The 23,837-nt window shown below is 46.2% G+C and overlaps 2 protein-coding genes and 1 long non-coding RNA gene across 3 annotated transcripts in view; 1 reads left to right on the top strand and 2 right to left on the bottom strand.

The window, feature by feature from the left end:
* Window positions 1–210: 210 nt before the first annotated feature.
* Window positions 211–2,471, bottom strand: ADPRM (ADP-ribose/CDP-alcohol diphosphatase, manganese dependent). Its single transcript, XM_048076004.2, has 3 exons — window positions 1,907–2,471; window positions 1,296–1,412; window positions 211–810 (listed from the first exon to the last, which is right to left on the bottom strand). The coding sequence occupies exons 1-3, from the start codon at window positions 2,469–2,471 to the stop codon at window positions 524–526; spliced, it is 969 nt and encodes a 322-aa protein (XP_047931961.2). The 3' UTR covers window positions 211–523.
* SCO1 (synthesis of cytochrome C oxidase 1) lies at window positions 2,428–13,135 on the top strand. The gene is given in 7 exon segments (XM_066980194.1): window positions 2,428–2,515; window positions 2,518–2,753; window positions 2,902–2,992; window positions 6,851–7,048; window positions 7,997–8,089; window positions 8,205–8,320; window positions 12,195–13,135. Coding segments are annotated over 7 exon segments (951 nt in total). The 3' UTR covers window positions 12,324–13,135.
* A 5,173-nt stretch (window positions 13,136–18,308) lies between these two features.
* Window positions 18,309–23,837, bottom strand: part of LOC125184268 (uncharacterized) — a 213,179-nt gene continuing 207,650 nt past the window's right edge. Inside the window, exon 19 of the long non-coding RNA XR_010825902.1 lies at window positions 18,309–23,456. This is a non-coding gene — a long non-coding RNA (uncharacterized lncRNA). The remainder of the gene's footprint in view (window positions 23,457–23,837) is intronic.

Below are 23,837 nucleotides of genomic sequence, written 5' to 3'. Positions count from 1 at the left end.
CATAGATGGTGTCCATTTTTCTTGGGCTTTTCTTTTTTAAAAATTACTTGAGCTTTTTGAAGCAATGTTAAGTCCACAGGGTGGACTTTTCTACTAGACTCAAGACATACAAAAATGTAAACGCTTCTATGCAGGTACAATTTTGCATGCTTTAAATCTGACATATATAATATATATGAATTGAAAAAAAAAACCACCAAAACACCAACCAACTAGTGAGTTTTTTTTTTTCCACAGTAAGTAACAATCTGTTCTATATTGGGTGGTTCAAGTCAACATTCTGCATTCAAGTATATTTATTTCAGACACAGTTACTGGCCTTCTCTATTCTCCAAGAAGAAACTAAGTCCGGTTTCTTACAGAAGTATAATTTTTAGAATTCTGTATCTGAGAGAAAAACATAAGTTAAAGCTGTAAGGATCAGCTGTGTAGATATTTCTACAAGCAAAGAATATGCTGGATCCCATACTTTTTAGTCTGACTACTTCCTGAAGAACAATTTGTATATGTATGCTTACCATTTTTAGAAATACATAACTCTGTCTGAAATTCTGCCCCTTCCCTTTAATACCATTTTATCATCATAGACATAAATAGTTCCAAAGGCATTGCTTTCTGGTGGAGTTTCAATAATCCCCTCCAAAGTCAGATGATGAACACCATGTGAGTCTAAACAATAGCCACCATCATGCAGGTGTCCTGCAAGAAAGCAGATGACGCATTGATGAGAGTGTATGACAGAAAGCGCATCTTCGTAATTCCAGGCTAAACAAACTTTGTCTGAAGCATCTGGATGAATGGGCAGATGACCTGCAGATGAGAGGGAAAGAAGAAGAGTTACTTAAAGCACATAACAATTGTCAGTGCAGACCCCTCCATCTTTTGGGATTCTCTATGAAAGCAACAGAGTCACTTTGGTTTATAGCCCAGGGAAAATCAGAGCATCTGTAGAGCTCTAGTATTTCACTTCTTTCAAATATTTTTCATTTTTGTCTTTATGTATATCAGAATATTAAGTCTCCTCTCAGCAATACTAAGTGATACTGCAAGATCACTTCTGGTTTGTTACTCAGTCTAAATGAGTATGTTTAACATACCAAACTCTGCCTCCAGACAAGCCGCTTTCATTGGTGGGAAGTTCAGACTTCTACCTGTACCCAGCAAGCTCACCTGAGTGTGAGACAGGGTAGCTATTCTCCAAGTTCACAGGTTACATACGTACCTATGGTACTATATGTTTTCCTCAGTTAACTTACAACTTTTTTTTTTTACTTATATCCCCCGTATCCACGTACCTGTAACTACAACCTTTTCTTGGTTTTCATCAGAGAACTTGAGAACTTCATCGAACCAGTCCAGCTGGGTTTGGCTAAATCCTCCATTAAACTCTACAAACTGAGGTTCTTTGAGCCCTGCAATGAACAAGAACGTTAGGCATACGTGCATACACCTACTGTAACTTCCTTATTTACTTCTACTTCTGTAAATCTACTTATGAGAAATGGTTTATTCTTAGAGCTTCCATTTTGTACATCTCAGATCAGAACCGCAGCCTCCTTGGACAGACGAGGGAAAACAGTTACTGTTGGGGTGGGGGTTGGCCATATCGCCCGCACAGCATTTCCACTTGTGTCCCTGCATGCTGTCGCGGCTGGCGTGGCCTCCGCTCGACGCGGCCGCAGCACCCGCGCTAGCAGGTAGGTGCCTTCCGTGCTGGCGCCGCAGGACACGCGACACGACACGAACCCGTCTAAAAAGCCTCAGAGCAGCACGACAGGTAGGGGAAAAGGGCCTGCATACGCCCAGAGCTCTGCCCGGCTCACTCCCGGCAGGAGCCCGGGGACAGGCGCCGGCCCCCCGAGCACCGCCCCGGCGTGAGGCGCCCGGCGGGACCTGCGGGACCTGCCTGCCGGGCTGTTGAGGTTCTCGTTGGGGTTCTTCTCCCTCAGGCGCCGCAAGGACTCCCGGTGGAGGGGGCTGGCCGGGTCCCTGCCCAGCACGCTCAGGTCGTAGCCGTCGAGCAGGACGAAGCGGAGGCGCGGGGCCGGGCTGAAGTGGTAGGCATGGCAGTCCCCGGGCGGCCCGGCGGGCGGCCCGGCGGCGGGGGCGGCGGCGGGGCGGCTGTTGAGGCCGCTGCTTGCCAGGCGGTTCCGGCAGAAGTTGTACAGCTCGTGGTTGCCCCAGGCGTGGTGCACCGGCACCGGCAGCCGCCGCAGCGCCGCCAGCACCCGCTCCAGAGCGCCCTCGGCCGCGCCGCGCCGCGCGTTGACGCCGTCGATGCAGTCGCCCAGCTGCAGCACGAAGGCGAGCGGCGGCTGCTCGGCTGCCCACGCCTCCACGGCGGCCCGCAGCAGGCGGAGGCTGTGCCGGTAGTACCGCCGCCGGCGCCCCCAGAAGTCGCAGCCGTCCTCCTCGTCTGCGTACTGGATGTCCGCCACCACCCCGAAGGAGACGCGCGGCGCCGCCTCCATCGCGGCCGCCGGGGCCGGAAGGGGAGCGGGAAGGGGAGGGACGGGGCGGGCGGCAGCATGGCGGTGGCGCTGCGCTGCTGGCGGCTCTCGCGGCGCTGGCGCCTCCCGGCTGGCGTCGGTTTGGCGGCCCTGGCCTGGGGGAGCAGCCGGGCGGTGCCGCTGCCGGCCCGCGGGGCTCTGCCCGTGCCCGTGCCCCTGCCCCTGCCCGTGCCCGTGCCCGGCAGCCGCTCCCTGTCCCGCCTGCCGCCGGGGAGCGGCCAGCGGGCGGCCCCGCAGAGGAGGGTGAGTGGGGGCGCCGCGGCCGGCGGGCGGGGGGCGCGGGCAGGATTCCCCGGCAGGGCCCCCGCAGCCCCGCTTCTCCCGGCCTCTGCCCCGCGCTCCCCCCGCCGGGCCTCGGGGCCAAGGCACTAAAAAGCTTTTTCTTCAGTAGCTGGTGTCCTGGCGGTCGCTGGTGGCCACCTTCATCGTGTGCGGAGGGCTGCTCGTGGCTATGAAAAAGATGAAGAAAACGAAGGAGGAGAGTGAGTGTTTGCACAGCCCGGTGATGTCCCCGCAGGGTGGGCGGTTGTGTCCTGCTGTTTCTTGCCTTTTTCCAAATTGCTTCTTGTTAGGGCAAAAAAGCATTCAACTGATTTTACTCATTGCAGTATCCAGCTGTAGTTAAATCTGAAGTACTTCTATACCATAGGCTCATAGGACAGTTTGCGTTGGAAGGGACCTCAAAGATCAGCTAGTTCCAACCCCCCTGCCATGGGCAGGGACTCCATGAGGTTGCTCAGGGCCTTATCCAGTGTCGTCTTGAACACCTCCAGGGATGGGGCATCCACAACCTCTCTGGGCAACCTGTTCCAGTGCCTCACCACCCTCTGAGCGAAGAATTTTCTCCTAACCTTTGATCTAAATCTCCCCTCTTTTAGTTTAAAACCATTTCCCCTCGTCATGTCAATATCTGGTTGAGCAAACATCTTTTTTATAAGCCCCCTTCAAGTACTGGAAAGTTGTGATGAGGTTACCCCAGAGCCTTCTCTTCTGCAGGCTGAACAGCCCCAGCTCTCTCAGCCTTTCTTCATAGAAGTGCTCCAGCCCCTTGATCACCTTTGTCACCCTCCTCTGGACCCGCTCTAACAGCCCCACATCCTTCTTGTGCTGGAGGCCCCAGACCTGGATGCAGGACTCCAGGTGGGGCCTCACCAGGGCAGAGCAGAGGGGGACAATTCCCTCCCCTGCTGCCCACCCCTCTGTTGATGCAGCCCGGGATGCAGTTGGCCTTCTGGGCTGCAAGCGTGCACTGCCAGCTCGTGTCAAGCCTTTCATCCACCAGAACCCCCAAGTCCTTCTCTGCAGGGCCACTCAGTGAGTTCTTCTCCCAGTCTGTGCTCATGCCTGGGATTGCCCTGACCCACGTGCAGCTCCTTGAACTTGGACTTGTTGAACCTCATTAGTTTCATGTGGGCCCACTTCTCTGGCCTGTCCAGGTCCCTTTGGATGGCATTCCTTCCTTCTGTTGTATCAGCTGCACCACTCAGCTTGGTGTCATCTGCAAATTTGCTGAGGGTGCACTCGATCCCACTGTCTATGTCATTGATGAAGATATTAAACAGTACCGGTCCCAGGACAGGCCCCTGAGGGACACCACTCGTCACTGGCCTCCACCTGGGCATAGAGCCATTGACCACCACTCTCTGGGTGCGACCTTCAAGCCAACTCCTTATCCACTGAATTGTCCACCTTTCAAATCCATCTCTCTGCAATTTGGAGACCAGGATGTCATGAGGGACCGTGTGAGAGGCCTTGCAGAAGTCCAGGTAGATCACATTGATTGGTCTTCCTTTGTCAACTGGTGCAGTCACTCCATCGTAGAAACCCACCAGATTGGTCAGGCACATTTACCCTTGGTGAAGCCCTGCTGGCTGTCTCAGACCACCTCTTTGTCTTACATATGCCTCAGCACCGCTTCCAGGAGAATTTTTTCCATGATCTTGCCAGGCAGAGGTGAGCCTCACCGGTCTGTAGTTCCTCAGGTCCTCCTTTCTGCCCTTTTTAAAAAAAGAGAGTGATGTTTCTCTTTTTCTAGTCACCAGGGACTTCATCTGACTGCCAGGACTTTTCAAATAGGTGGTCTCCAACCTGCTCTTCACTTACAGTGGGTGGGACTTTGCTCCCCCAGCCTCCATCTATGGGTTCAGGAAGATGAACGACATGGGAAGCCTGACTATCAGTGAAGACTGAGGCAAAGAAGTTGTTGAGTACCTCAGCCTTCTCCATGTCTGTCATTACCAGTTCACCCTTCTCATCCATCAGAGGGGGTACACTCTCCTTGGCCTTACTTTTTCTGAGCAATGTACCTATAGAATCCCTTCCTGTTATTCTCTGCATCCCTTGCCAAGCTCTGTTCCATCTGTGCCTTGGCTTTCCTGATCCCATCCCTACACATCCGGACTGCATCCCTGTACTGTTCCCAGGCCACATGTCCCTGCTTCCACTGCCTGTGCATTTCCTTCTTGCACCTCAGTTTGACCAACAGGTCCTTGCTCAACCATCCCGGTTGTCTGCCCTCCCTGCCTGCTTTTTTACGCAGGGGGATGGAGAATTCTTGCACTCTAAGGAAAACATCCTTAAAGAGTCTCCAGCTCTGCTCAGCTCCTTTGTCCCTAAGGACAGTGTTCCAGGGGATCTCAGCTACTAGGTCTTTAAATAGCTTGAAGTTTGCTCTTCGGAAGTTCAGGGCCCTGACTTTGCTCTTTGCCAGGCCTGTATTCCTCGAGATCGCAAACTCAACCAGGGTGTGGTCACTGTGGCCCAGACTGCCTCCAATCTTGACCTCTTTATTGAGCTCTTCTGCATTGGTGAGCACCAGGTAAAGTAACGCTTCTCCTCTGGTTGATTTGTCTAGTACCTGGACCTGGAAGTTATCCTCAGTGTACTCTAGGAATCTTCTGGATTGCTCACAGCCTGCTGTGTAGCTTTCCCAGCAGACATCCAGTGGTTGAAGTCCCCCATCACGATGAGAGCGTGCGAGTGCGATGCTTCTTGTAGTTGCAGCAAGAATGCCTCATCCACAGGCTCCCGTTGATCAGGCGGCCTGTGGTAGACCCCAACCACAAGCTGTCCTTTATTGGTGTGGTCCTTAACTCTCACCCATAAGCTCTCAACCTGTCCGTGGCTGTTTCTCAAAGGCAACTCTTCCCAATCAATTCCTTCCCTAGTGTAGAGGGCAACACCCCCTCCCTTCCTTCTCTGTCTATCCCTTCTGAAGAGTTTGTAGCCCTGTGTTCAAATGTTCCAATGATGTGATCCATCCCACCATGTTTTGGTGATAGCAATCAGGTCATATTTGTCTAATTGCACCATGGTTTCCAATCCCTCTCGCTTGTTTCCCATGCCGCGTACGTTGGTGTAGAGGCATTTCAGCTGGGCAATCAGTCGTATTGCGTTTCTAGAGCCCTCCCTGATTGCATTGGGACAGTTCACAAGTATTTCCCTGCCGTTACTTAGAGTGATGGTGTTCTCACATATGCTTTCTTCGCTCAGAGCTGCATCCCCTTCCCCCACCACATCTAGTTTAAAGCCCTCCTGATATGCCCAGCCAGCTTACTGCCCAGAACTCTCTTGCCCCTTCTGGACAGCTGTGCCCCATCCGGTGTCAGCATGCCCGATCCCTCAAAAGCACTTCCGTGGTCATAGAACCCAAAACCTTGGGCATGGCACCAGCCTCTCAGCCAAAATGAGAAAAAACTGAAATATTTTAAAATAGAAAATAAAAATTAAAGACTAAGTATTTAAAAACTCTTATATATGCTTTTGCTATTACTATTTACATTTACTTACACGCTACTGAGAGTAGATACATTATACATAAAACCACAAAGGGGAGAGGAGAAACTTGTCTGTTGTCATAGGCACAGATGGGGAGGTGGGGTTTCTTAGACACCTTGGTTTTTAAGTCCATGACTTCTGCGTGTGTTTCCCTATTCTGCAGTAACTGCTTATGTTTTTATTTTCACGTTTTTTTTCATGTTCATTGAAACTCAGAGATAGTACAACTTTTAGGATATATTCAATTTGTGAAGGATGACAGTTTTTTGATTTCATACCAACTCGGGCCACGTACCTGTCCATCTCATGTACCTTTGATGATAATATGACAATCAGATGATGATTTTATGAGATTAGAGATTATTACATTTCAAATGAAGTTATCTCTGGCTAAATTTGGTACAGGACATTGTCTAAAATCAGACACACTGCTTGGAAGTCTTGTCTGTGTTGGACTTGTACACAGACTTCTCACCCGACTCCTGATGGCGTCACAGACTCTCCTGTGGGTGGGGACAGGGATTGTGGCCTGGAAGTTCATGATCTCTTGTTTTTTCCTGTAGAGCTGGAGAAAGAACGAAACCGAGGCATTGGGAAACCGCTGCTGGGAGGGCCCTTCTCACTTGTAAACCATGAGGGACAGCCCAAGACCAACAAGGACTACCTTGGCCAGTGGGTGCTGATCTACTTTGGCTTCACACACTGCCCTGACATCTGCCCTGATGAACTTGAGAAAATGATTGAAGTGGTAGATGAAATTGGTATGGGAATTCAGTTCACAGAGCCATCTTTTTTATAGGAGGCTAAGGTTTATTGTGGTAAAATGTTGCATGTGGTAATAAGTGATGATCTTCTTTACAAAATGCTAATTAATATTCAGTAGTTGAATTAATTGCTCAATGATATATAAATCAATCTTCCAGCCACTAGGATCTGATGTTTAGGGCATGACAGCACTGACCTTTCTGGAACAGAGAATTTCTATGTAATAAAATATGACAGTGGCAGGCTACAGTGGAGGAGGTTACAGTGCCATTGTAGACTGCATTTTTGCCAAGAGGTTGTGGGGTATATTAGGCACTTTTTTCCTCTATTTTATTAATTCTGATAACAAATCTTTCAGAGAGTCTTTTCTGAAAATGACTGCACTGTGAAACAGAGGTTGGGGGAAGGGTATGTAGAAGAGATGTTTTTTCAGCCTACGCTCTCTGAAGAGTTGCACAACGGGGATAGTAGGGGATAGTAGGAACCAAGCAGGTGGCAGGGTTGACTAAAATGTAGAAAATATAGAAGGTATGAGTGGAACGTGAGGGAAAGATCCTGAATCGTGTCTTCATCTGGCCTCTCGTTCCATCATCACAGGTGTGCTTTCAACCATTGAGCCTTCATCTCTCTACTTTGCACTGGCATTTCCTTCATCAGAGCCAATTTGTCATTTGTCCTAAGCAGGGCACACTGTCCAGCTAGGAGAGCTGGAAGTGTAGCTGCACCCAGCATAAGCAGAGAGTGTTGGTTTTCATGGCATTTGTTTCTTTCAGAGTTTGTATTATATAAATTAAGGTACACAAAATGGCCTTTTTACTTTGCCACTTAGGGTGGACTTGGGTGGATGTTATGATAACTTGCCTGTGACCTTGTTTGAAGGGAGAAAAGAAAACGACTTTTAGCTTGCTAAGAAAAATTGTAATTGTTAATGTTTCTGATTACAGATAGAATTCCATCTTTGCCTAATCTGACCCCACTCTTCATCACCATTGATCCTGAGAGGGACAATGAAGAAGCCATTGCCAGATATGTTAGAGGTACCATTTTTTTTCCTACATTGATGTCTTATAACATGTAATAAAGAGTACTGAAAAGGAAGATCCTCATAGGATTCTTTTCTATGAAGTTTCTAAACACCTTCTTTCTCTGTAGAATTTTCTTCGAAGCTGATTGGATTGACTGGTAGCAAAGCACAAATTGACCAAGTGGCCAAAGCTTACCGTGTGTATTACAGTGAAGGTCCCAAAGATGAAGACAACGATTACATAGTGAGTAAATATAGGGTGTTTACCTAATGAACGACTTTGGTTAAGAACAGGATAAAGATTTTAAACAAAAGACAGCTGTTGTAGTCTTGCTGAAGCCCTCTGTGACAGAGGCCTGTTGCACCTGTGTGTTGAGTTTTAGAGGTCTCAGTCAGAATTGAGGCTCCCTCTTTACAAACGTAGAACCTCACTGAAATATAGTTCTAAAAGCACATGGTCCAATTTCTTCATGCAGAATACCATACAAGCTACCAAGCCTTGTGATGAATTGAACCTTTTTTTCATCATGTAACATTTTTGTCTGGCTGTTTTCCCGGGTGCTCCAAAGTGAAAATGGAACTGGGGAATTATGGCAATAGGAAGAGGAAGAAATGAGAGGAAAGTGAGTAACAACTTACTCCCTGCCAAACTGAGACCAAGAAGCAGGGTTTTCCTGGCATGACACTTGGATGATGCAAAGTCTGCCTGCAGATAATGTGGGTATCTTCCTCCTGTGTCAAATGACCTGGAAGAGAAAGCATGTTAATGCTAAAGTAAGTGGGAGTAAATTACATAGAGTGATAGTGGGAAAAGGGAAACTGAGGTTTATGTAAGACTAAACTGGGTAGTCAAAATCTTACTTTTTGGAAGTGAATGGGACTGGTTATAGGGGCTCTGAGCTACTGCCAAGGCCTTCCGCACTTGCCACATCCTGAGCAGACTGGAAGAGTGAAGTAGGTTCAAGTGATGTGACAGGTGAGGATTCATATTACATGATCATGTTTTCTTCTTTACAAGAACTGAAGGGCATCAGAGAAAACAAAAAACAGATTCTAAAGGAAAGGTGATGTTTTTTGTTGAAATGAGCTGGTGAGAAGTGGAATCCCTTGCCGCAGATGCAACTGGTAGAAGTTTAGATGAGCCCACAAGGAGACTTGATTATTCTTTGGAAAAAAAAATATGAAATGGATGTAATTTATGCTTCGCTGAGGAGGCTTGTGAGCTAAAAATGTTTGGAAACTGGCAGATAATATGGGGAAATAGCAATTTTTTTGGGCTTGTGCTGGTTTTATACTCTTCTTTAAAACAACCATTTTTTGCCACTATTTGAGGTAGAATGCTAAGGCAGATTGTTTTGGGTCTGATCCAGTAATCCTATTCTTACTCTGGTTTAAAACTACCTGACTGCAGCAAATAAATTATGCATGTGGACAAAAAAACTGGTGGAACAAAAAATTGATACATAGAAAGAACAAGTAAAAGCAACACATGATCTCAGTAAAGAGAGTCACAGTGGTAACAGGCACTGATCTGGGTTACTAAAAAGGGTGCGAAGTGGGACATTAAGGACTGGCTTTCACTTATGGGCAGCTCAGAAGCTGCAGAAGTCTGTGTCTTAAGATACTATATTTGTATGGAAGGACGAACTCAGTGGGGAAATTTAACACCAATTTTAATCGATCTACTGTCTGTCTGAAGATACTGCCTAAAACAGACTTATAAAACATGGTTGATGGGGATACAAGAATGCGTTATAGGAGAAGGATTGGCAAAGGATGTGGACTCAGAAGAGGGAAAGAATCTGTAGAATCTGACATTAAATGAGTAAATAGAATCCGTGAAAAGTTGGGAAGAAGCCACAAAAGCTGAAGGAGGGCTGCTGTTTATGAATTAAAACACACATAAATTCTCACAAACCACACCTGGTCTTCAGCATGATCATAGTGGGGAAGTACAGGAATCTCACTGAAGAAAATAATTGTTAGATGAGAGCAGCTTCAAGGGAAGCTGGAGGGTGAAACAAAAGAGGAGAATGTGACTAGAGATATAACAAATTATGAAGAAGTTTTCATGGTCCAGAGGGAACAGAGCTATGCTATGCTGTGCTGTGGTTGTGCTAAGTACCTGGGAGCCTTGTGAGTGTGCGAATAGCAGAAGAGGACATTGAGGAAGAAAGGCCCATGAATCGGGAGCAGGAGAGCAGCCTAAGAGCTTGGGTCGGGTGTGGTGCCACAGAGGAATGGTATGCGCGTGTCTCTGCAGGTTTTGTCACAGGCTTCTGCTTTTGATAGGCAGTGAGCTCGCTGTATTCAGTGCAGGAAGGCCAGAGGATACAGGTCTCTCTGAAACAAACTGGAAAGAGGGTAACAGTAATAGAAGATCTGGGAGGGAGAACTTGAGTCTGTTTTTGTGTCTACCTGTGACTTATCCAGGTAATTATTACTCTAATTCCTTTCATTAAAGATGGATTTTTTTCTACATTCTGTCTTGCAAGGACTGGTCTTGCCAGTCAGTGACTAAGACTGATGTAGGAGCGAGTGCTGTGTCCTCTGCATGCTGCTGGGAGGTGGGGAAGAGGTCCAGTGCAGCCAATTATTCTCTGCTTGTTTTGACTTGAGAAGAACATTGAGATGAATATTTAAGAAGTATGTTTTCTAAATATCTATTTGCATTGTTCAAGTATTATTTGAATATTACTAGTTCCTATGTAATAATTTCAATTTTCTAAGTTTTAGTGCCAGAGTATCTAATTTTATTCTTTATTCAGTTGTTTAGAAGATTGCATCTAAAATCAGATGATGACCTTATGTGCATCCATACAGTGGTAATGGGGCAGACTTCAGGCACAGCTTGGAAAAATAGTGATCTCTCGCACATGAACAGCATGCCCTCCTGACTGTACTTAATCTTCCAAAGGCCAGGGAGTTCAGATGCTCTGAGCAGGCTACCTGTATTTTTTTTTTGTTAGTTTCCAGTTGAAGGGCTATAGGATCTGAATTATGATTCAGATCCTTTTTAAAAGGTCCTGGTACTTGATTGTATCTTGAATATTTGATACTCTAAAGCAATATATTTCAATTAAACATGTCAATAGAACTTTAAGAACCATTACTTTGATGACAGAAACGCTATCAAATTTAACGTGTCCTTTTAGCTTCTTATGCTGGAAATACCCACAGTATTTCTTGATTTCAAACACAGACATGCCCTTAGTACGTGAGTATATCTCTTATATAGTGAGATATACTCATGTGAGTATATAGTGAGTATATCTCATATATTATGTACTCACTGGTGCAATCACAGATTCATGGCCTCTGTTTTCAGTATATTGTCTTTACTCATAAAGATGCTGTCATAGGTGTAGACCATATATTCGGTGGTGTAGTTAAGGTACTTAAAATGGAATTGCTTTTTATATAAATCCAATTGGAATACCTCAAGCATTCAAACAACAGTTACTTTTAAATCGGGGGGGGGGAGCTATTTCAAATTCTTTCCCGCTATCTCTGCTCAGACTCCTTGTGATGTTTGCAGTTACCATCACATGGAGACAGTAGAGGGAGCCCCCTACCAGCTCATGGTATTTATCTGTGTATCATCTCCACTGTGTGTAACTGCTGTATCCTGGTGATGCTCTCAGTCCTTTTGTTTGCACAGACAGTGAACTTGCTTGAATGAAGCATCTCCATTTATACTGGATTTACATGATACAAGCAGTAGGAAGCCTGAATTGTGGGGGTTGTGGAGCATTAGGAGAAGTAGAAGAAAACTGGGAAAAGTGAGGGGGAAAGACCACTAGACTGAACCTTCCTCATGTTTTCCCTAGCCCTGTCTGTGCTGAAAGAAGGGTGCCTGCAGCTTTGGGAAGATTTTCCTGTATACAGTATTCTTTCATGCATCCTGAGTATGTAAATAGTTTTCTCCATTTATTTTGTTATGTAGAACAATAAATGGTGACCAAAGTGATGCTAAGGTTTTCTTTATCTTACTTTAGGTTGCTGGCAAGAAGTCTTGTCAGACAGCTAATTGAAAGGCTGAATGGGGTACTGTTACTGCTGACTTTGAGAGATGTGCAGGATCTTTTTTTACTAAACAGCGATGTGCTTTCTTGCAGGTGGATCACACAATAATAATGTATCTCCTTGGGCCAGATGGTGACTTTGTGGACTATTATGGACAGAATAAGAGGAGCGCTGAGATTTCTGCTTCTATTGCTGCACACATGAGAAAATACAGATCGTAAAACACAAAGTTTTCAAAGATTGATGGTGACATCAGCTGTAGATTTGGCTTGAATTGGGCATCGTACTCAGTGTTCACTCAGAAGTATACAAATGTAATGTTCTCTCACCACATGCCTCCTTTCTTCCAAATAAGAAAGGCAACAGCACTCCTGCAAAATACCATTATCAAAAATCCATATACAGCCTCCCCCATGGATATTATTTGCAGGGAGATCTGGGCTACAGAATGAAATTCAGGACTTCTTGGAAACAATCTTGGGAGCAAAAGAGAAAGCATTTCATTTCTGAAGAACACCTGTATCGCTTGTAGAATTAGTTGGTATCTCTTGGCCAGACATCAGCAAAGGATGGTTACTTGATGAAAAGCCGTGTGGGTCATTGCAACCCCAGAGGACCTTTGCCTTTTTTCCTGCAATGTTTTGTTTTCTGGGAGAGACACTTACAATATTGTAAAGAGAGAGTCCTTTATACAGGCTGAGAAGATGAAGAGCGTTGAAAGCATCAGCAGCTTCCATGTATGGGATCAGCCTTGTAATGTGCCCTATCTTCCTCATTTGAATGCAGAAATGAAATGATTTTTTTTTCTTGGTGTTTTCTCCAAGCAAACACTGATAACTTCTATGGAAATGAATAATGGGTTGCAAATAGATTTTTCTCGTGATCTAAATAATTTTATGCAGAGTCAGCCTGATTGCGTTTTGTTGAATAATGAAGTGAGGAGGATGATGGGCATCTGTATCCATCCATAGGACCATGAATCAGGTAAATTTTATGCAGTGCATCATTTGAAAATAAAGATTGCTTTATAGAATTATCGTGTTCTAAGCTTTGCAGGAATCACCTTCCAGTAGAGGAAAGAGTGACTGTAGTGTGTGTCTGGTATTCTTCTGCACACAGGGACAACATTAGAAGAGAACCCAGCCTGTATCACCTCTTTTTTAGTGCTAGAGGGGTTTATGCAAAAAAGGGTCTCATTTCCAGAGTGATTGTGAGGCATCTGTTTTCTTTTCTTTTTCCGTGGTTTAATGATAATCCATTATCAGTCAAATCAGACTTCTGAATGCTGGTCAGACCTCATATACTTAATGTGTTTTATCTCTTTTCCGAAAGTAGTGTTGATCTATAATGGTACAACTCATTTCGTAAGTTGGATGTGCTCGTTTTTGTGCTAGCTCAACACCAGAGAATGATCCACAGGACACAAAAGAAAAAAGTTCTCAGTGCAAGTCACAGTCACAGCTGCACACAAGTGCTACTGCTGGTATCATTGGCATTCTTCTGAGGGTGAGATGTGGAAGAGAAAATTGCTGTGCAGAGGCAAGGTGCAATTTCTATGGTAAATTTCCATCTTTCCAAAATCCTGAAAAATGGTAAACTTACGAGGTCTAGAGCAGTTATAAGGTACTGTAGTCTAGGGCAGCTACCCTATATTATGGTGAGTTCCTGAGGGTATCGGGAAGACTGTTATGATGGAATATGTTTGAAAATGCACTCTTATAAAGTTCCGCTAAGGAAGGAAGATTGCTGAAGACTCGAGATGCGATTTATTTTATTTTTTTGCCTCTCAGATACTGGATATATTAAAGGAGGTTTTGTTTTCTGTTTTAAAGGCTCACCAAGAACTTTTGCGTTTTGGTTTACAGTGGGAAATTTAGTGTCTTAATAGTATATAACTCCCTTTTACCCCTGGAAAGAGTCCAGTGGAGGGCCACAAAGATGATATGGGGCCTGGAGCATCTTCCCTATGAGGAAAGGCTGAGAGACCTGGGTCTGTTCAGCCTTGAGAAAAGAAGACTGAGAGGGGATATTATAGATGTTTACAAATATCTCAAGTGTGGGAGACAGAGGGATGTGGCCAACCTCCTTTCAGTGGTTTGTAGGGACAGGACAAGGGGCAATGGCCACAAAATGGAGCACAGGAAGTTCCGCACCAACATGCGAAAGAACTTCACGGTGAGGGTGACGGAGCACTGGGACAGGCTGCCCAGGGAGGTTGTGGGGTCTCCTTCTCTGGAAATATTCAAGACCTGTCTGGACGCCTACCTGGGCAGCCTGCTCTAGGGAACCTGCTTTGGCAGGGGGGTTGGACCTTATGATCTTTTAGGATCCCTTCCAACCCCTACAGTTCTGTGATTCTGCTGTTGAGTTTGCTGTTGCTCTTCTTGTGCTGGCTGTTTTGATTGCAGTTAGCAAGAGGGGTAGCTTCCAAAGGAAATTTCACATGCTAAGTCACGTTTCAGTTAGAGGTCATGTCAAATCCAAGGTGTTACCAATAATATTAGTGTCTGTGATGAGTGGCACTGGCAATGATAATTTTGTTTTCATAGAGTGGCTGCAAGTGTCAGCATCCTTTCTAAAGAGCCTTATCTCACCTTTTATTTTTTCCAACAATCCTGGAGATAATTTATGTTCAAAAACTTTCCTTGTAATAATGATTTTGGCACCTTCTAGCTCTTCATTCCTTTGTCCTTGTGGCTGTGCACACGTTCGTCTTGAAGTTCACCTTCTGGTGATAGTCCTGCCTTAAGTGGAAAACTGGACTGGAGACCTCTGGAGTTCCGTTCCAGCCAGCTCTTCTGCGTTTCTGTGAAATTAGCCTTGATGAGACCAGAAAGTGCACTCAGTGCTGTGAGCCTCGCTGATCCAGAAGAGCACATGTCCATTTGAACCACAGCCTCAGCTATTTATGTGTACAGAAGAATTTACAATAGCGTATTCTGGAGACAATTGACCTGCTTTTTTTTTTCTTCTTTTTTTTTCTCTTTTTTTTTTTTCTTTTTTAATCATGACCTTTACCAGGGAAAACCACCTCCTTTTTGAACTTCTGATGCACTTGTTTTAATCATGATTATGCCATAGAATACGGCATATTAAGGTATAGGAGGTGGTAAATTATATTTATCTGCTCTTGTGAGAAAAGCAACCTGGAAATATCACTGACCTTACGGGTCTCAGTGGCCCAAATGTCTGGCCACGCTATAAGCACTCTATCTCTAGTAGGCGAGTTGCGCGTATTAACTAACAAAAACCAGCAGTGAGTAGTACTAGCAGAGATGGTGTTTTGAAGCACAGACCTGTTGAGCTCTTTGAATCCTCTCCCTCATGCTGTTAGTCCCCAAGGTCTTAGATGATCGGAGAGGGTATTTAGTCTGCCTCTTAAAAGTCTGCTTGTGTTTCTCTTGATTACAGCCAAGTGCTTAAGGTATCCCATGGAGGAAGACTTAATACTATAATTTGAATCTTTACAGACTGAAAAGGTTCGTAATACACATTTTCCAGCCATATCTGTCATCTGATAGGAATGGGGGAGACATCGTTTCAAGCTAAAAATGCAGCAGGTTGATTGTGGAGCTTAGGGGGATAGAGCATGTGTTTATAAACCCCCGTTCTACTTAATTGACCACTAAGGAGTGGAGTGGTTCCTATTTGCTGTGTGTGGTAGCCTACAGGAATACAGCCTGGTCAGCTCTCTGGCAGTGTATGGGCGTCTCCATCAGCGGTAGCCACTGAAATGCCAGAGTTGAGGATAGTGACATGTGGGGTTTCTTCCTGCCATGCCGGTGCACAGCGTCCTGGAACAGCCTTCCTTTGCGCTCAGGGTCTCTCATCACCTTCTGTTTTTCACAGGGGAGTACATGTGAAAAATGTGGCAGTTTCCTTGAATCTTCTCCTAGAGCACTTTGTGCTGATGATACTTGGCATATAATGGAAGCTGATCTTAAGGGAATGTTTTTGCAAAAATGGCATGAATGGGGCTAGGTATATGGATTGCTTGGCACAGTGATCATGAATTGATTCTGGTCAGTTGTTACCAAAGTCAGGAAAAAAATATTGAAAAATTTGTTTCAATTCCTGAAATATTGCTGGTAAATAGCTGTGAAATGGCTACTGCTCACTTCTAACATCTGTGCAACAAAAACTCTCTCTGTATTGAAGTCAGAACTGCAAGATGCTCCCTTTTTATTTTTTAGTTTTATTGTACGACTCAGTGTTACATCTGTGATGCATTTTAGATTTATCAGATACTTGGTTTTTGGACAAAACTGTTATTTGTTGGTAACGCTTTCAGGACTGTATTCTTTTTTGACCACTGCTGATTTATTTATAGCTATGGAGTCTCCTGGGCCAAGCCCCTACCCTATCTCTTGTTATTCTGTTGCTGCACTTCTCTACACAGACAGCATCCTTTGTCTCCACTTCTCAAGGTCTTTGCCAACATATCAGGCCTGTATTTCTTTATATTACATTAATATATAAGTCATAAATACCTTACTCTGCACAGAATAACTACTTGTTACTACAGTCCGTGTAAAACCAGGCTTGTATCAAGCAACAACGAGCAAAAATAAATTAGCCAGAACCCCCTGCTATCACAGCTAGGCCAAGCTAAAGCTGCCAGGCTGTCAGTCAAAGTTCAAATGAGGCAAGCTTGCCAGGCCTCTGTCCTGAGTCTGCAAACTCACTACAAAGCCTGTGGGCTACAGGGCATCAAGGATCCCTCTGTTTACGTTTATTAGCCTGAAGCTAATTTGCAGCTGATTCCTAGTACAGAAACAAATGTAAATTTCTGTCTTCTCCCAGAAGTTTTGGCGTAAGTATCACGTCCTTTAACTTGCTTCATGCACTCTGAAAGGCAGAGCCAGCTATCTAACTAACAGTAGGTTGTGGCAGACTGGGGGTCCTGTGGGAAGAGCACAGAAAGACAGGATGGAGAGGCAGGCCTGTGGGCATGTCACTGCACTCCTGCACGCCAGCAGGAGCTGATGTCCTGATTCTTTTTGCCTCTTGAATTGACCCTGCCCATCACTTTCCCTCATTTTTTCACAGGAGCCATGGCGTGTGTCAAGAGGGAAACTTTCAGAACTCTTTTTTTAAACTAATATGATACTCAGGCAACTGTTAAGCTTTCACTGTCCTGCCTTGGTGACAGCAGGGTCCTCCATGGGGCCTTGAAGGACTTTCAGAGGCGGAGCTGGCTTTGCCTGCTACTTGTGGGTTGGAGAAGCCTATTTTCCCAGGCCTGGACTGCCCAGCTGCAGTTTCGGTCCCTTAGAGTTTTGTTTTTTCTCAGTACTTCTCAGTCTTTCGCTTCTACAAGGAACATCAGTGTTTCAATGGCAGAACAAATTCTTGCTGGCACCCCTTCTGTTCTGCAGAAAGGGCTGAACATAACGTGGGGGCCAAAGGCAGCAGGAAGGAGTCCTTTCCTCTGCGCACTAGGAGTCATACCCTGTGTAGCTGAGAGACACAACTCCAAGCTCAAGTTGGTGGAGTGGAAAATAGGGTTGTTTTCTGTTATGAGACCTTCTCTGAAACCACAGAAATGGTGCACTGCCATAGAAGTCCTTCCAGACAAAGAAATGAGAGAGAACTAGAAAGAGTTGAAGGTGAGAGCTGCTGCCTTGCAGGCAGGGTCTGTCTGGGCAGGAGCACCGATCCTGTGGGATGCAGTTTTCGAGTCCTTGCTCTCCCCGGCCTCGTCCTGGAGCACAGCTCTGTTCCCTGCATGCTTCAGTGAACCAAGGGCTGTGCTGGGTGCTCACAAGGAGGAGGCTGAGCTGTTCAAGGAGCAGGTAGGGCGCAGGCTCAGTCAGAGAAAGACAAAGCTGCACTGTCAGGAGCAGAGATATTGAGCAAAACTATTTGACCAGAAGAGATCACTGAAGATATGAACTCTTGCTACCTCTGGGAGGAGAGGTGGTGTTATAGAGCATTAGATAGCAGAAGCAGGTATGCCTAGGCTGCTTGCTGGAGCAGTACCCTAGTGATGGTGGGAAGCTCTCAAGCTGAAGTGATCTCCTCCCAGTTTCATCCTTCTAAGCTGGATGCTCCTGTGCATGTCCTTGTACAGCACCCACCACAGTGGGCTCTGGATCCACGCTTGGGCAAAGGTGTGGCCCTTACCCTGCTGCCCTGAGCTCCAAGGGAGGTGTCCAAGTGTTAGCGTTCATGAAAACACACAATCCACAAAGTGATTATATGAAGGTGCTTTATTAGGCGCCGGAAGTTAGGGGCATGCCTGCCCAAATCTAACTTCGTCTGATTTGTTTTCTTAGTTCCCTTTTATCTCCTAAGGTACTACATATGCATTAGGTTTCACAACTCATCTATGCATATTCATTTCCTAGCTCCGCCTAGCCTCGCTTCGTATGCTAATTATCTTATCAGTCCTTCTGCGCTTGCGTACTACTCTCTGGTGGTCGTCTGGGTGGTCGTCGGGATGAGGTAAGATGTCTTCATCAGAGTTGAACTTTTTAACCTTTCTTTCTCACGCATGCTCTCTGAGCCCTTGGTCTCAGTCCAAACCGCAAGGTTGGTTTGATACAGTTCCCAGAGTCCAAGAAGCCCCAGTTATCTAGATGTCTTGCAAATTGAGCATTCTTTTAATCCTCCTTACTCCTCATCATGAATCAGTGCATTCTCTCATGCTACCCTTACACATATATTTTGTATCTTCCAAGCTCAGCCTTGGAACAGTACATCGCAAATGTAACATATTAAGCAATATTGTATTATTTCTTCTTCTATTACTAACACAAGCATCTGAACATGAGTGTCTACAGACAGTAGCTGCAGAAGATACAGTGAAGGAAAGGGAATATGCCGGGGGACTTGGAGACCCTTTCTATATGTCCAGTACTACACCTGTATGAGATACGGTACAAACTCCTTTACCACGAGCTCATCATACCCAAATGCCCATTAGCCTGGAACGCAGTGCCTGGTCTGGAAAGGGGGAACTCAGGTGTGGCAGAGGAAAGATGAGGATGTGACTCCTTGCTTGTGGCTGCTCTGAGCACTGGGCTGAAGGACAAGGGTCCTTTTTGTGGGTCTCTCCTATGGGTTATCACCAGGACTATAGGTTTTGCTTGGCAACTGAATTTGTTGGAGCTTGGTGCTGTGAAGGTGAGTTTCTTACCTTGGGCAAATAGGGAGCCCTGGGTGCCTCATGGATGGACAGACAGTGGTAGAGTACAAGCCTGGCAGAGACCAAACTGTGAGCTTTACTCTGTGTGCCCACATTACACCCAGCCCCAGCCTGCTCATCCTTTAAAATATCAGTGGCAAAATCACGTCTATTCAGAGCAGCTGGCATCTGTAATGCCAGAGCTGATACCATCCCTGGTGGGGGCTGATGACAAGATGTCTGAGGAATGAGAGGAGGCTCTCTTTGTCTGCCCAAGCCTAGGTGTGTTCCTAGCCGCATGCAGAGCCTGTGGAGGAGCTGAGCTAAGGAGTGTTACTTCAGCCACCTAGGTGAAGCTGGCTGTTTTCTTGATATTTGTACTGCCAGCACACTGCAGCATACTGCCATGTCTGTTAAGGCATAGCCAGGTTTTGAAGAGCTACAGAGACTGTGGCTTTAAATGTCAGCAAAGCCTGATGTTAGATTGTAGTCTGGGTTATGGGATGTCTTGTATGGAAAGGAACACTGGGAGGTCTCTAGTTTGACCTCTTGCTCAAAGCAGGAGCAGCTGTGGGTTAAGACCAGGTTACTCAGTATTTTAAACAGCTGGGTCTTGAAAAGCTCTAAGGGTGGAGACCATGCAACCTCTCTGGATGCATTTAAAAAAAAAAAAGCAAAAAAAAAAAAAGCTTTCCCAATAGAGCACCTTTTTCCCTTATATCCAGTCTAAACTTCTCTTTTCAACCAGAATTTCAACTTGTGTTCTTCCACCATGAAGTAAGATGGCTAAAATGAATGGTCTGGCTCCATATTCTCAATAACCTCTTCTTTGGAAGGCTGCTGTTAGGTCCTCCTGAAGACTTTCTGCAGGCTGAACAAGCCCTGTTCCTTTAGCCTCTCCTCATATCATATGTGATGGCTGGCTACAGTGCCCTGACCATCTTGACCTTAGGTTCTTCTCCCCAAACTGCTCCCTGGCCAGTGAGTTCCCAGAACATGTTTTTTTGCATGGATTTTTTTCCTTCCCAGGTGCAGGGCTTTGCACCAGTCCTTGGTGAACTTCATACAGTGTTCCTGTCAGCCCATCCCTCCAGCTGGGTCCCTCTAGATGGCAGCCCTGACCTTGAGGGTGTCAGTTGCTCACCTCCCTGTGTTGCCAGCTGCAAACTTTATGATCAAATACGTTGTCTTTGCGAGGCCATTGATAAAGGTGTGAACAGGAAAACTCCCAGGACTGACCCATGCAGTAACTAAGTGTGAGCCATTAACAACTGCCCTCTGAATCTGCTTGTCCAGCCAGTTTTTTTTGCATCTACCCACCCAAACCACAGCCTCTTAGCTTGGACACAAGAATATTGTAGCAGATAGTTTTGAAAGCTGAGGTTGGGCAGCCTCTACTGCTCTCCCCACATCCATAGATCTGGTGGTTTTATTGTAAAAGGCCATCATGATGGTCAGACATGATTTACAGACATGTAGGCAACTGACCTTTCCAAGTCATCTTCTCTTTTATGTGCCCAGAAAAGTGCTCCAAACACATTTCTGCGTCTTCCCCTTCCCCCCTGCCCCTTTTTTTTTTCTTCTGCACTTAAGAAAGAAACCTATTGGGAAAGCAAGGCCTTATCTTGGCTTGTGTCTTGAGAGGATGCAGGAGCCAGACTGGGCATCTGTCACAGGGCAAAATGCAAATAAGTTCTTATTTTTCCATGCTGTCACATGGAATGCCAGTGTGAAAATACTCTGTGTGCCTTCCATGATAGTAAAAAGATCTCAGTCCAGATTTAGTTTTGATCTTAAGCAGAATTGACCTGGATCAAATGGCCTGTGACAGGTGAATTCATCTGCTCCTCGTCTCTGAAAGCACAAGAGCTGCAGCTGGTGAGCTTGCTTGTACCCAAAGCAGGCGAGTGCAGCAGAGAGCACGAGGCTCCCTGGCCTGACCTGAGCAGCACCTGGACTTCAGGGTTCTTTTTGAAGACGTTTGTTTTGATCGGTATCTGTTGAACAGCCGTGCTCTCCACTGGTATCGTGCTTGAGCTTGAGCTGTGCCAGCAGTACACATCTGCTTCTGGATCTCATCTGCTACTGCTGCTGCTTCAGCCTGTGCCCTGCACTTGGGCAATGAGGACTACCTGTGTCACATGTTCACACAGCAGAGAATCACAGAATCATTAAGGTTGGAAAAGACCTCCAAGATCATCTGGTACAACCATTCCCCTGCCACCAGCATTACCCACTAAACCATGTCCCTAAGCACCACATCCTTAAACATCCTCAGGGATGGTGACAACACCACCTCCCTGGGCAACCCATTCCAAGGCCTGAGTACTCTTTCTGAGAAGAAATATCCCTAATTTCCAACCTGAACCTCCCCTGGTGCAACCTGAGGCCATTCCCTCTAGTCCTATCGCTAGTTACCTGCGAGAAGAGGCCAACCTCCAGCTCCTCACACCTTCCTTTCAAGTAGTTGTAGAGAGCAATGAGGTCTCCCCTGAACCTCCTCTGCTCCAGACTAAACACTACTTCAAATGATGATTGCATCTTTGTGTCTTTAACCACTTGTGACCGTCCCCAACCAGAGCAGCCTGTTGTTCCCTAGATGGGCTTCCAGGGCAAGTGTTTACCACAGTGCTGAGTTCACTGTCTGCCTCCATTACAAACTCCCTACTGGTGGAGTAATTCATGTGAGGGAGGAAAAATAGGTATTTTTGCTGTCTGGAAACAAAATAGTCCTTTTAGGCTCCAGATCCACATACTTCAGTCACCTTCCCTGACCATCAGATCCCCTTAAATGCTTCTTGATGGTGCCAGCACTCCTAAGCCACTCCAAAGCACAACCCAGCCAGCTTTACTCACAGGCAAGGTGCAAGGACAGTGAGAGGGCAGGGAAGAGGGCTGCAGAGCTCAGGACAGCTCCTCTGTGCCTGTCACAGTGGCTCCTTGCTTGGAAGCTGCCTTTGTGTACCAGGTCCCTCTTGCAGGGGGCTGTAATGCTTGGGCAGACAGGGAGAGAGCAAGGAGGTTGCAGCAGACACAGCAGCCTTAAGTACAGGCTGGAGCAGAGTGTGCAGAGGACAGTGAAAAATGCTAGTGTGGGGCCAAGGGATGGGATGGACAGCAGTGGGGTGGATGGAAGATGGAGCTGTGCAGCTGAGCTGGCACCTGGCCATGGGGCTGTCATTTTGCCAGCATCTCCCCCACTGTGGCTGTTACATGTCCTCTGCCCCTCCAGGCTCTTCCCATCCCAAATGCTTTCCCTGACCCCCCCTTCTGTAGAGCAGTGCTGTCCTGCTCATACAGGGGTTCAGCTGATGGAGATGGAGGCTTCGTGCTTCTTAGGGCTAGTAGAAATGGTGCAACCGTCCCTGCTTGTTGGCATTTTGACAATGAGAGACTGAACAGTATCATTGGCCAGCATTGCAGAGTACTGCAAGCATGGTACAATGAGGCTGTTATGGCACTCCTGCAACCTGTGGCACCAAACTTAGGTGGTAAAGATGCCTGGTCATCGGCTGGCTGAAGCTTTGCATCCTTGTGCAACCACCAGGTCCCTTTAGTCTTTGCTGCTTGCTAGCTATTAGCATCCTGAGGAAGACAAGTCTTCGTCATCCCTGTCTCAGATGAAGGCTGCGTGTAGTTTGAAATAGAACAGCTTTTTCTCCCCTTCTCTGATAACTTTGCAGGTGTCTGCATTTTCTGAATCTTTTCTCACTTTATCAGGCTTGCATGGTCCAAGCACTGATCCTGTGTTATGAAGATGCCTCCCACCAGCCCATAGGCAGGACTGTAGCATGAATGAGGTCTCAGGTGCTCTTTGATGACCTATAGGATAGAACTGAAGGCTGAGTGTTGAGCTGGGACCTTTATTACCTAACTGCAAACTGCAAATTAGTATGTATCCCCTGTCGAGTAAAACAAGTAAAGTGCTGACAGCTGAGGAGTCAGACAGAACTATGGACAGCCTGCTGAGGATGCTGGTTGCAGCCAAGGCCTTCCAGTCCCTGCTGCTGGAGTAGGGTGCTCACCTGGAAGTTCCAGGAGCCGTGACTCCATGATGGTGTGTGCTGGGGCTGCTAAAGAGCTCCTCAGCCTTGGGACAGTGAGTGTATGCTTCATGAAGCTGATATTCTAGGCTCTGCTATGGATTGAACAGCCACAGTCCTTGCTATTGAATGTGAATGGATAAGCAGGTCAGTTTTACTGGATTGCTCTTAGGTCTGGCACCCTGAAACAAACAAACAAACAAACAAATTATTTCCCCCTCCCCCAAATAAGAATTTGAAAGGTTTAGTTTGTTTCACGTGTAAACTGAACTTTGGAAAGAAAGCTGTGCTGCTAGTGGAATACATAACCCTTGTGTTCTGGCCAGCTCTGCACCAGTTGTACATGTTCCTGGGAGTATGATGATCTGTGCAGGTGAGAGCTCAGCAGGAATGATTGTATCTGTCTGTGCAAGAGCCAGCTCATTCTGTATTTTAAGCTGTGTATTACTAGTTTAATAAAGTAGGTTCCTTCAGCATGCCAGGGAACTTACTCAGCTGCAGCTTACAAAACCTCCTTGTTCTCCCTGAGTACTTTGTGCAAAAATAGATGGACACCAACCAGT

This window comes from Anser cygnoides, chromosome 19 (assembly GCF_040182565.1).
Source record: "Anser cygnoides isolate HZ-2024a breed goose chromosome 19, Taihu_goose_T2T_genome, whole genome shotgun sequence".
Lineage (NCBI taxonomy): Eukaryota > Metazoa > Chordata > Aves > Anseriformes > Anatidae > Anser > Anser cygnoides.
This window is presented reverse-complemented; position numbering and strand designations above follow the sequence as displayed.

Coding starts and splice junctions, on each gene's coding strand:
- ADPRM (XM_048076004.2), bottom strand. CDS start 2,471: ATGGAGGCGGCGCCGCGCGTCTCCTTCGGGGTGGTGGCGGACATCCAG. Junction 1,413..1,906: donor GAACCTCAACAGCCCGGCAG/GCAGGTCCCGCA, acceptor TGTTCATTGCAG/GGCTCAAAGAACCTCAGTTT. Junction 811..1,295: donor AGAAAAGGTTGTAGTTACAG/GTACGTGGATAC, acceptor TCTCATCTGCAG/GTCATCTGCCCATTCATCCA.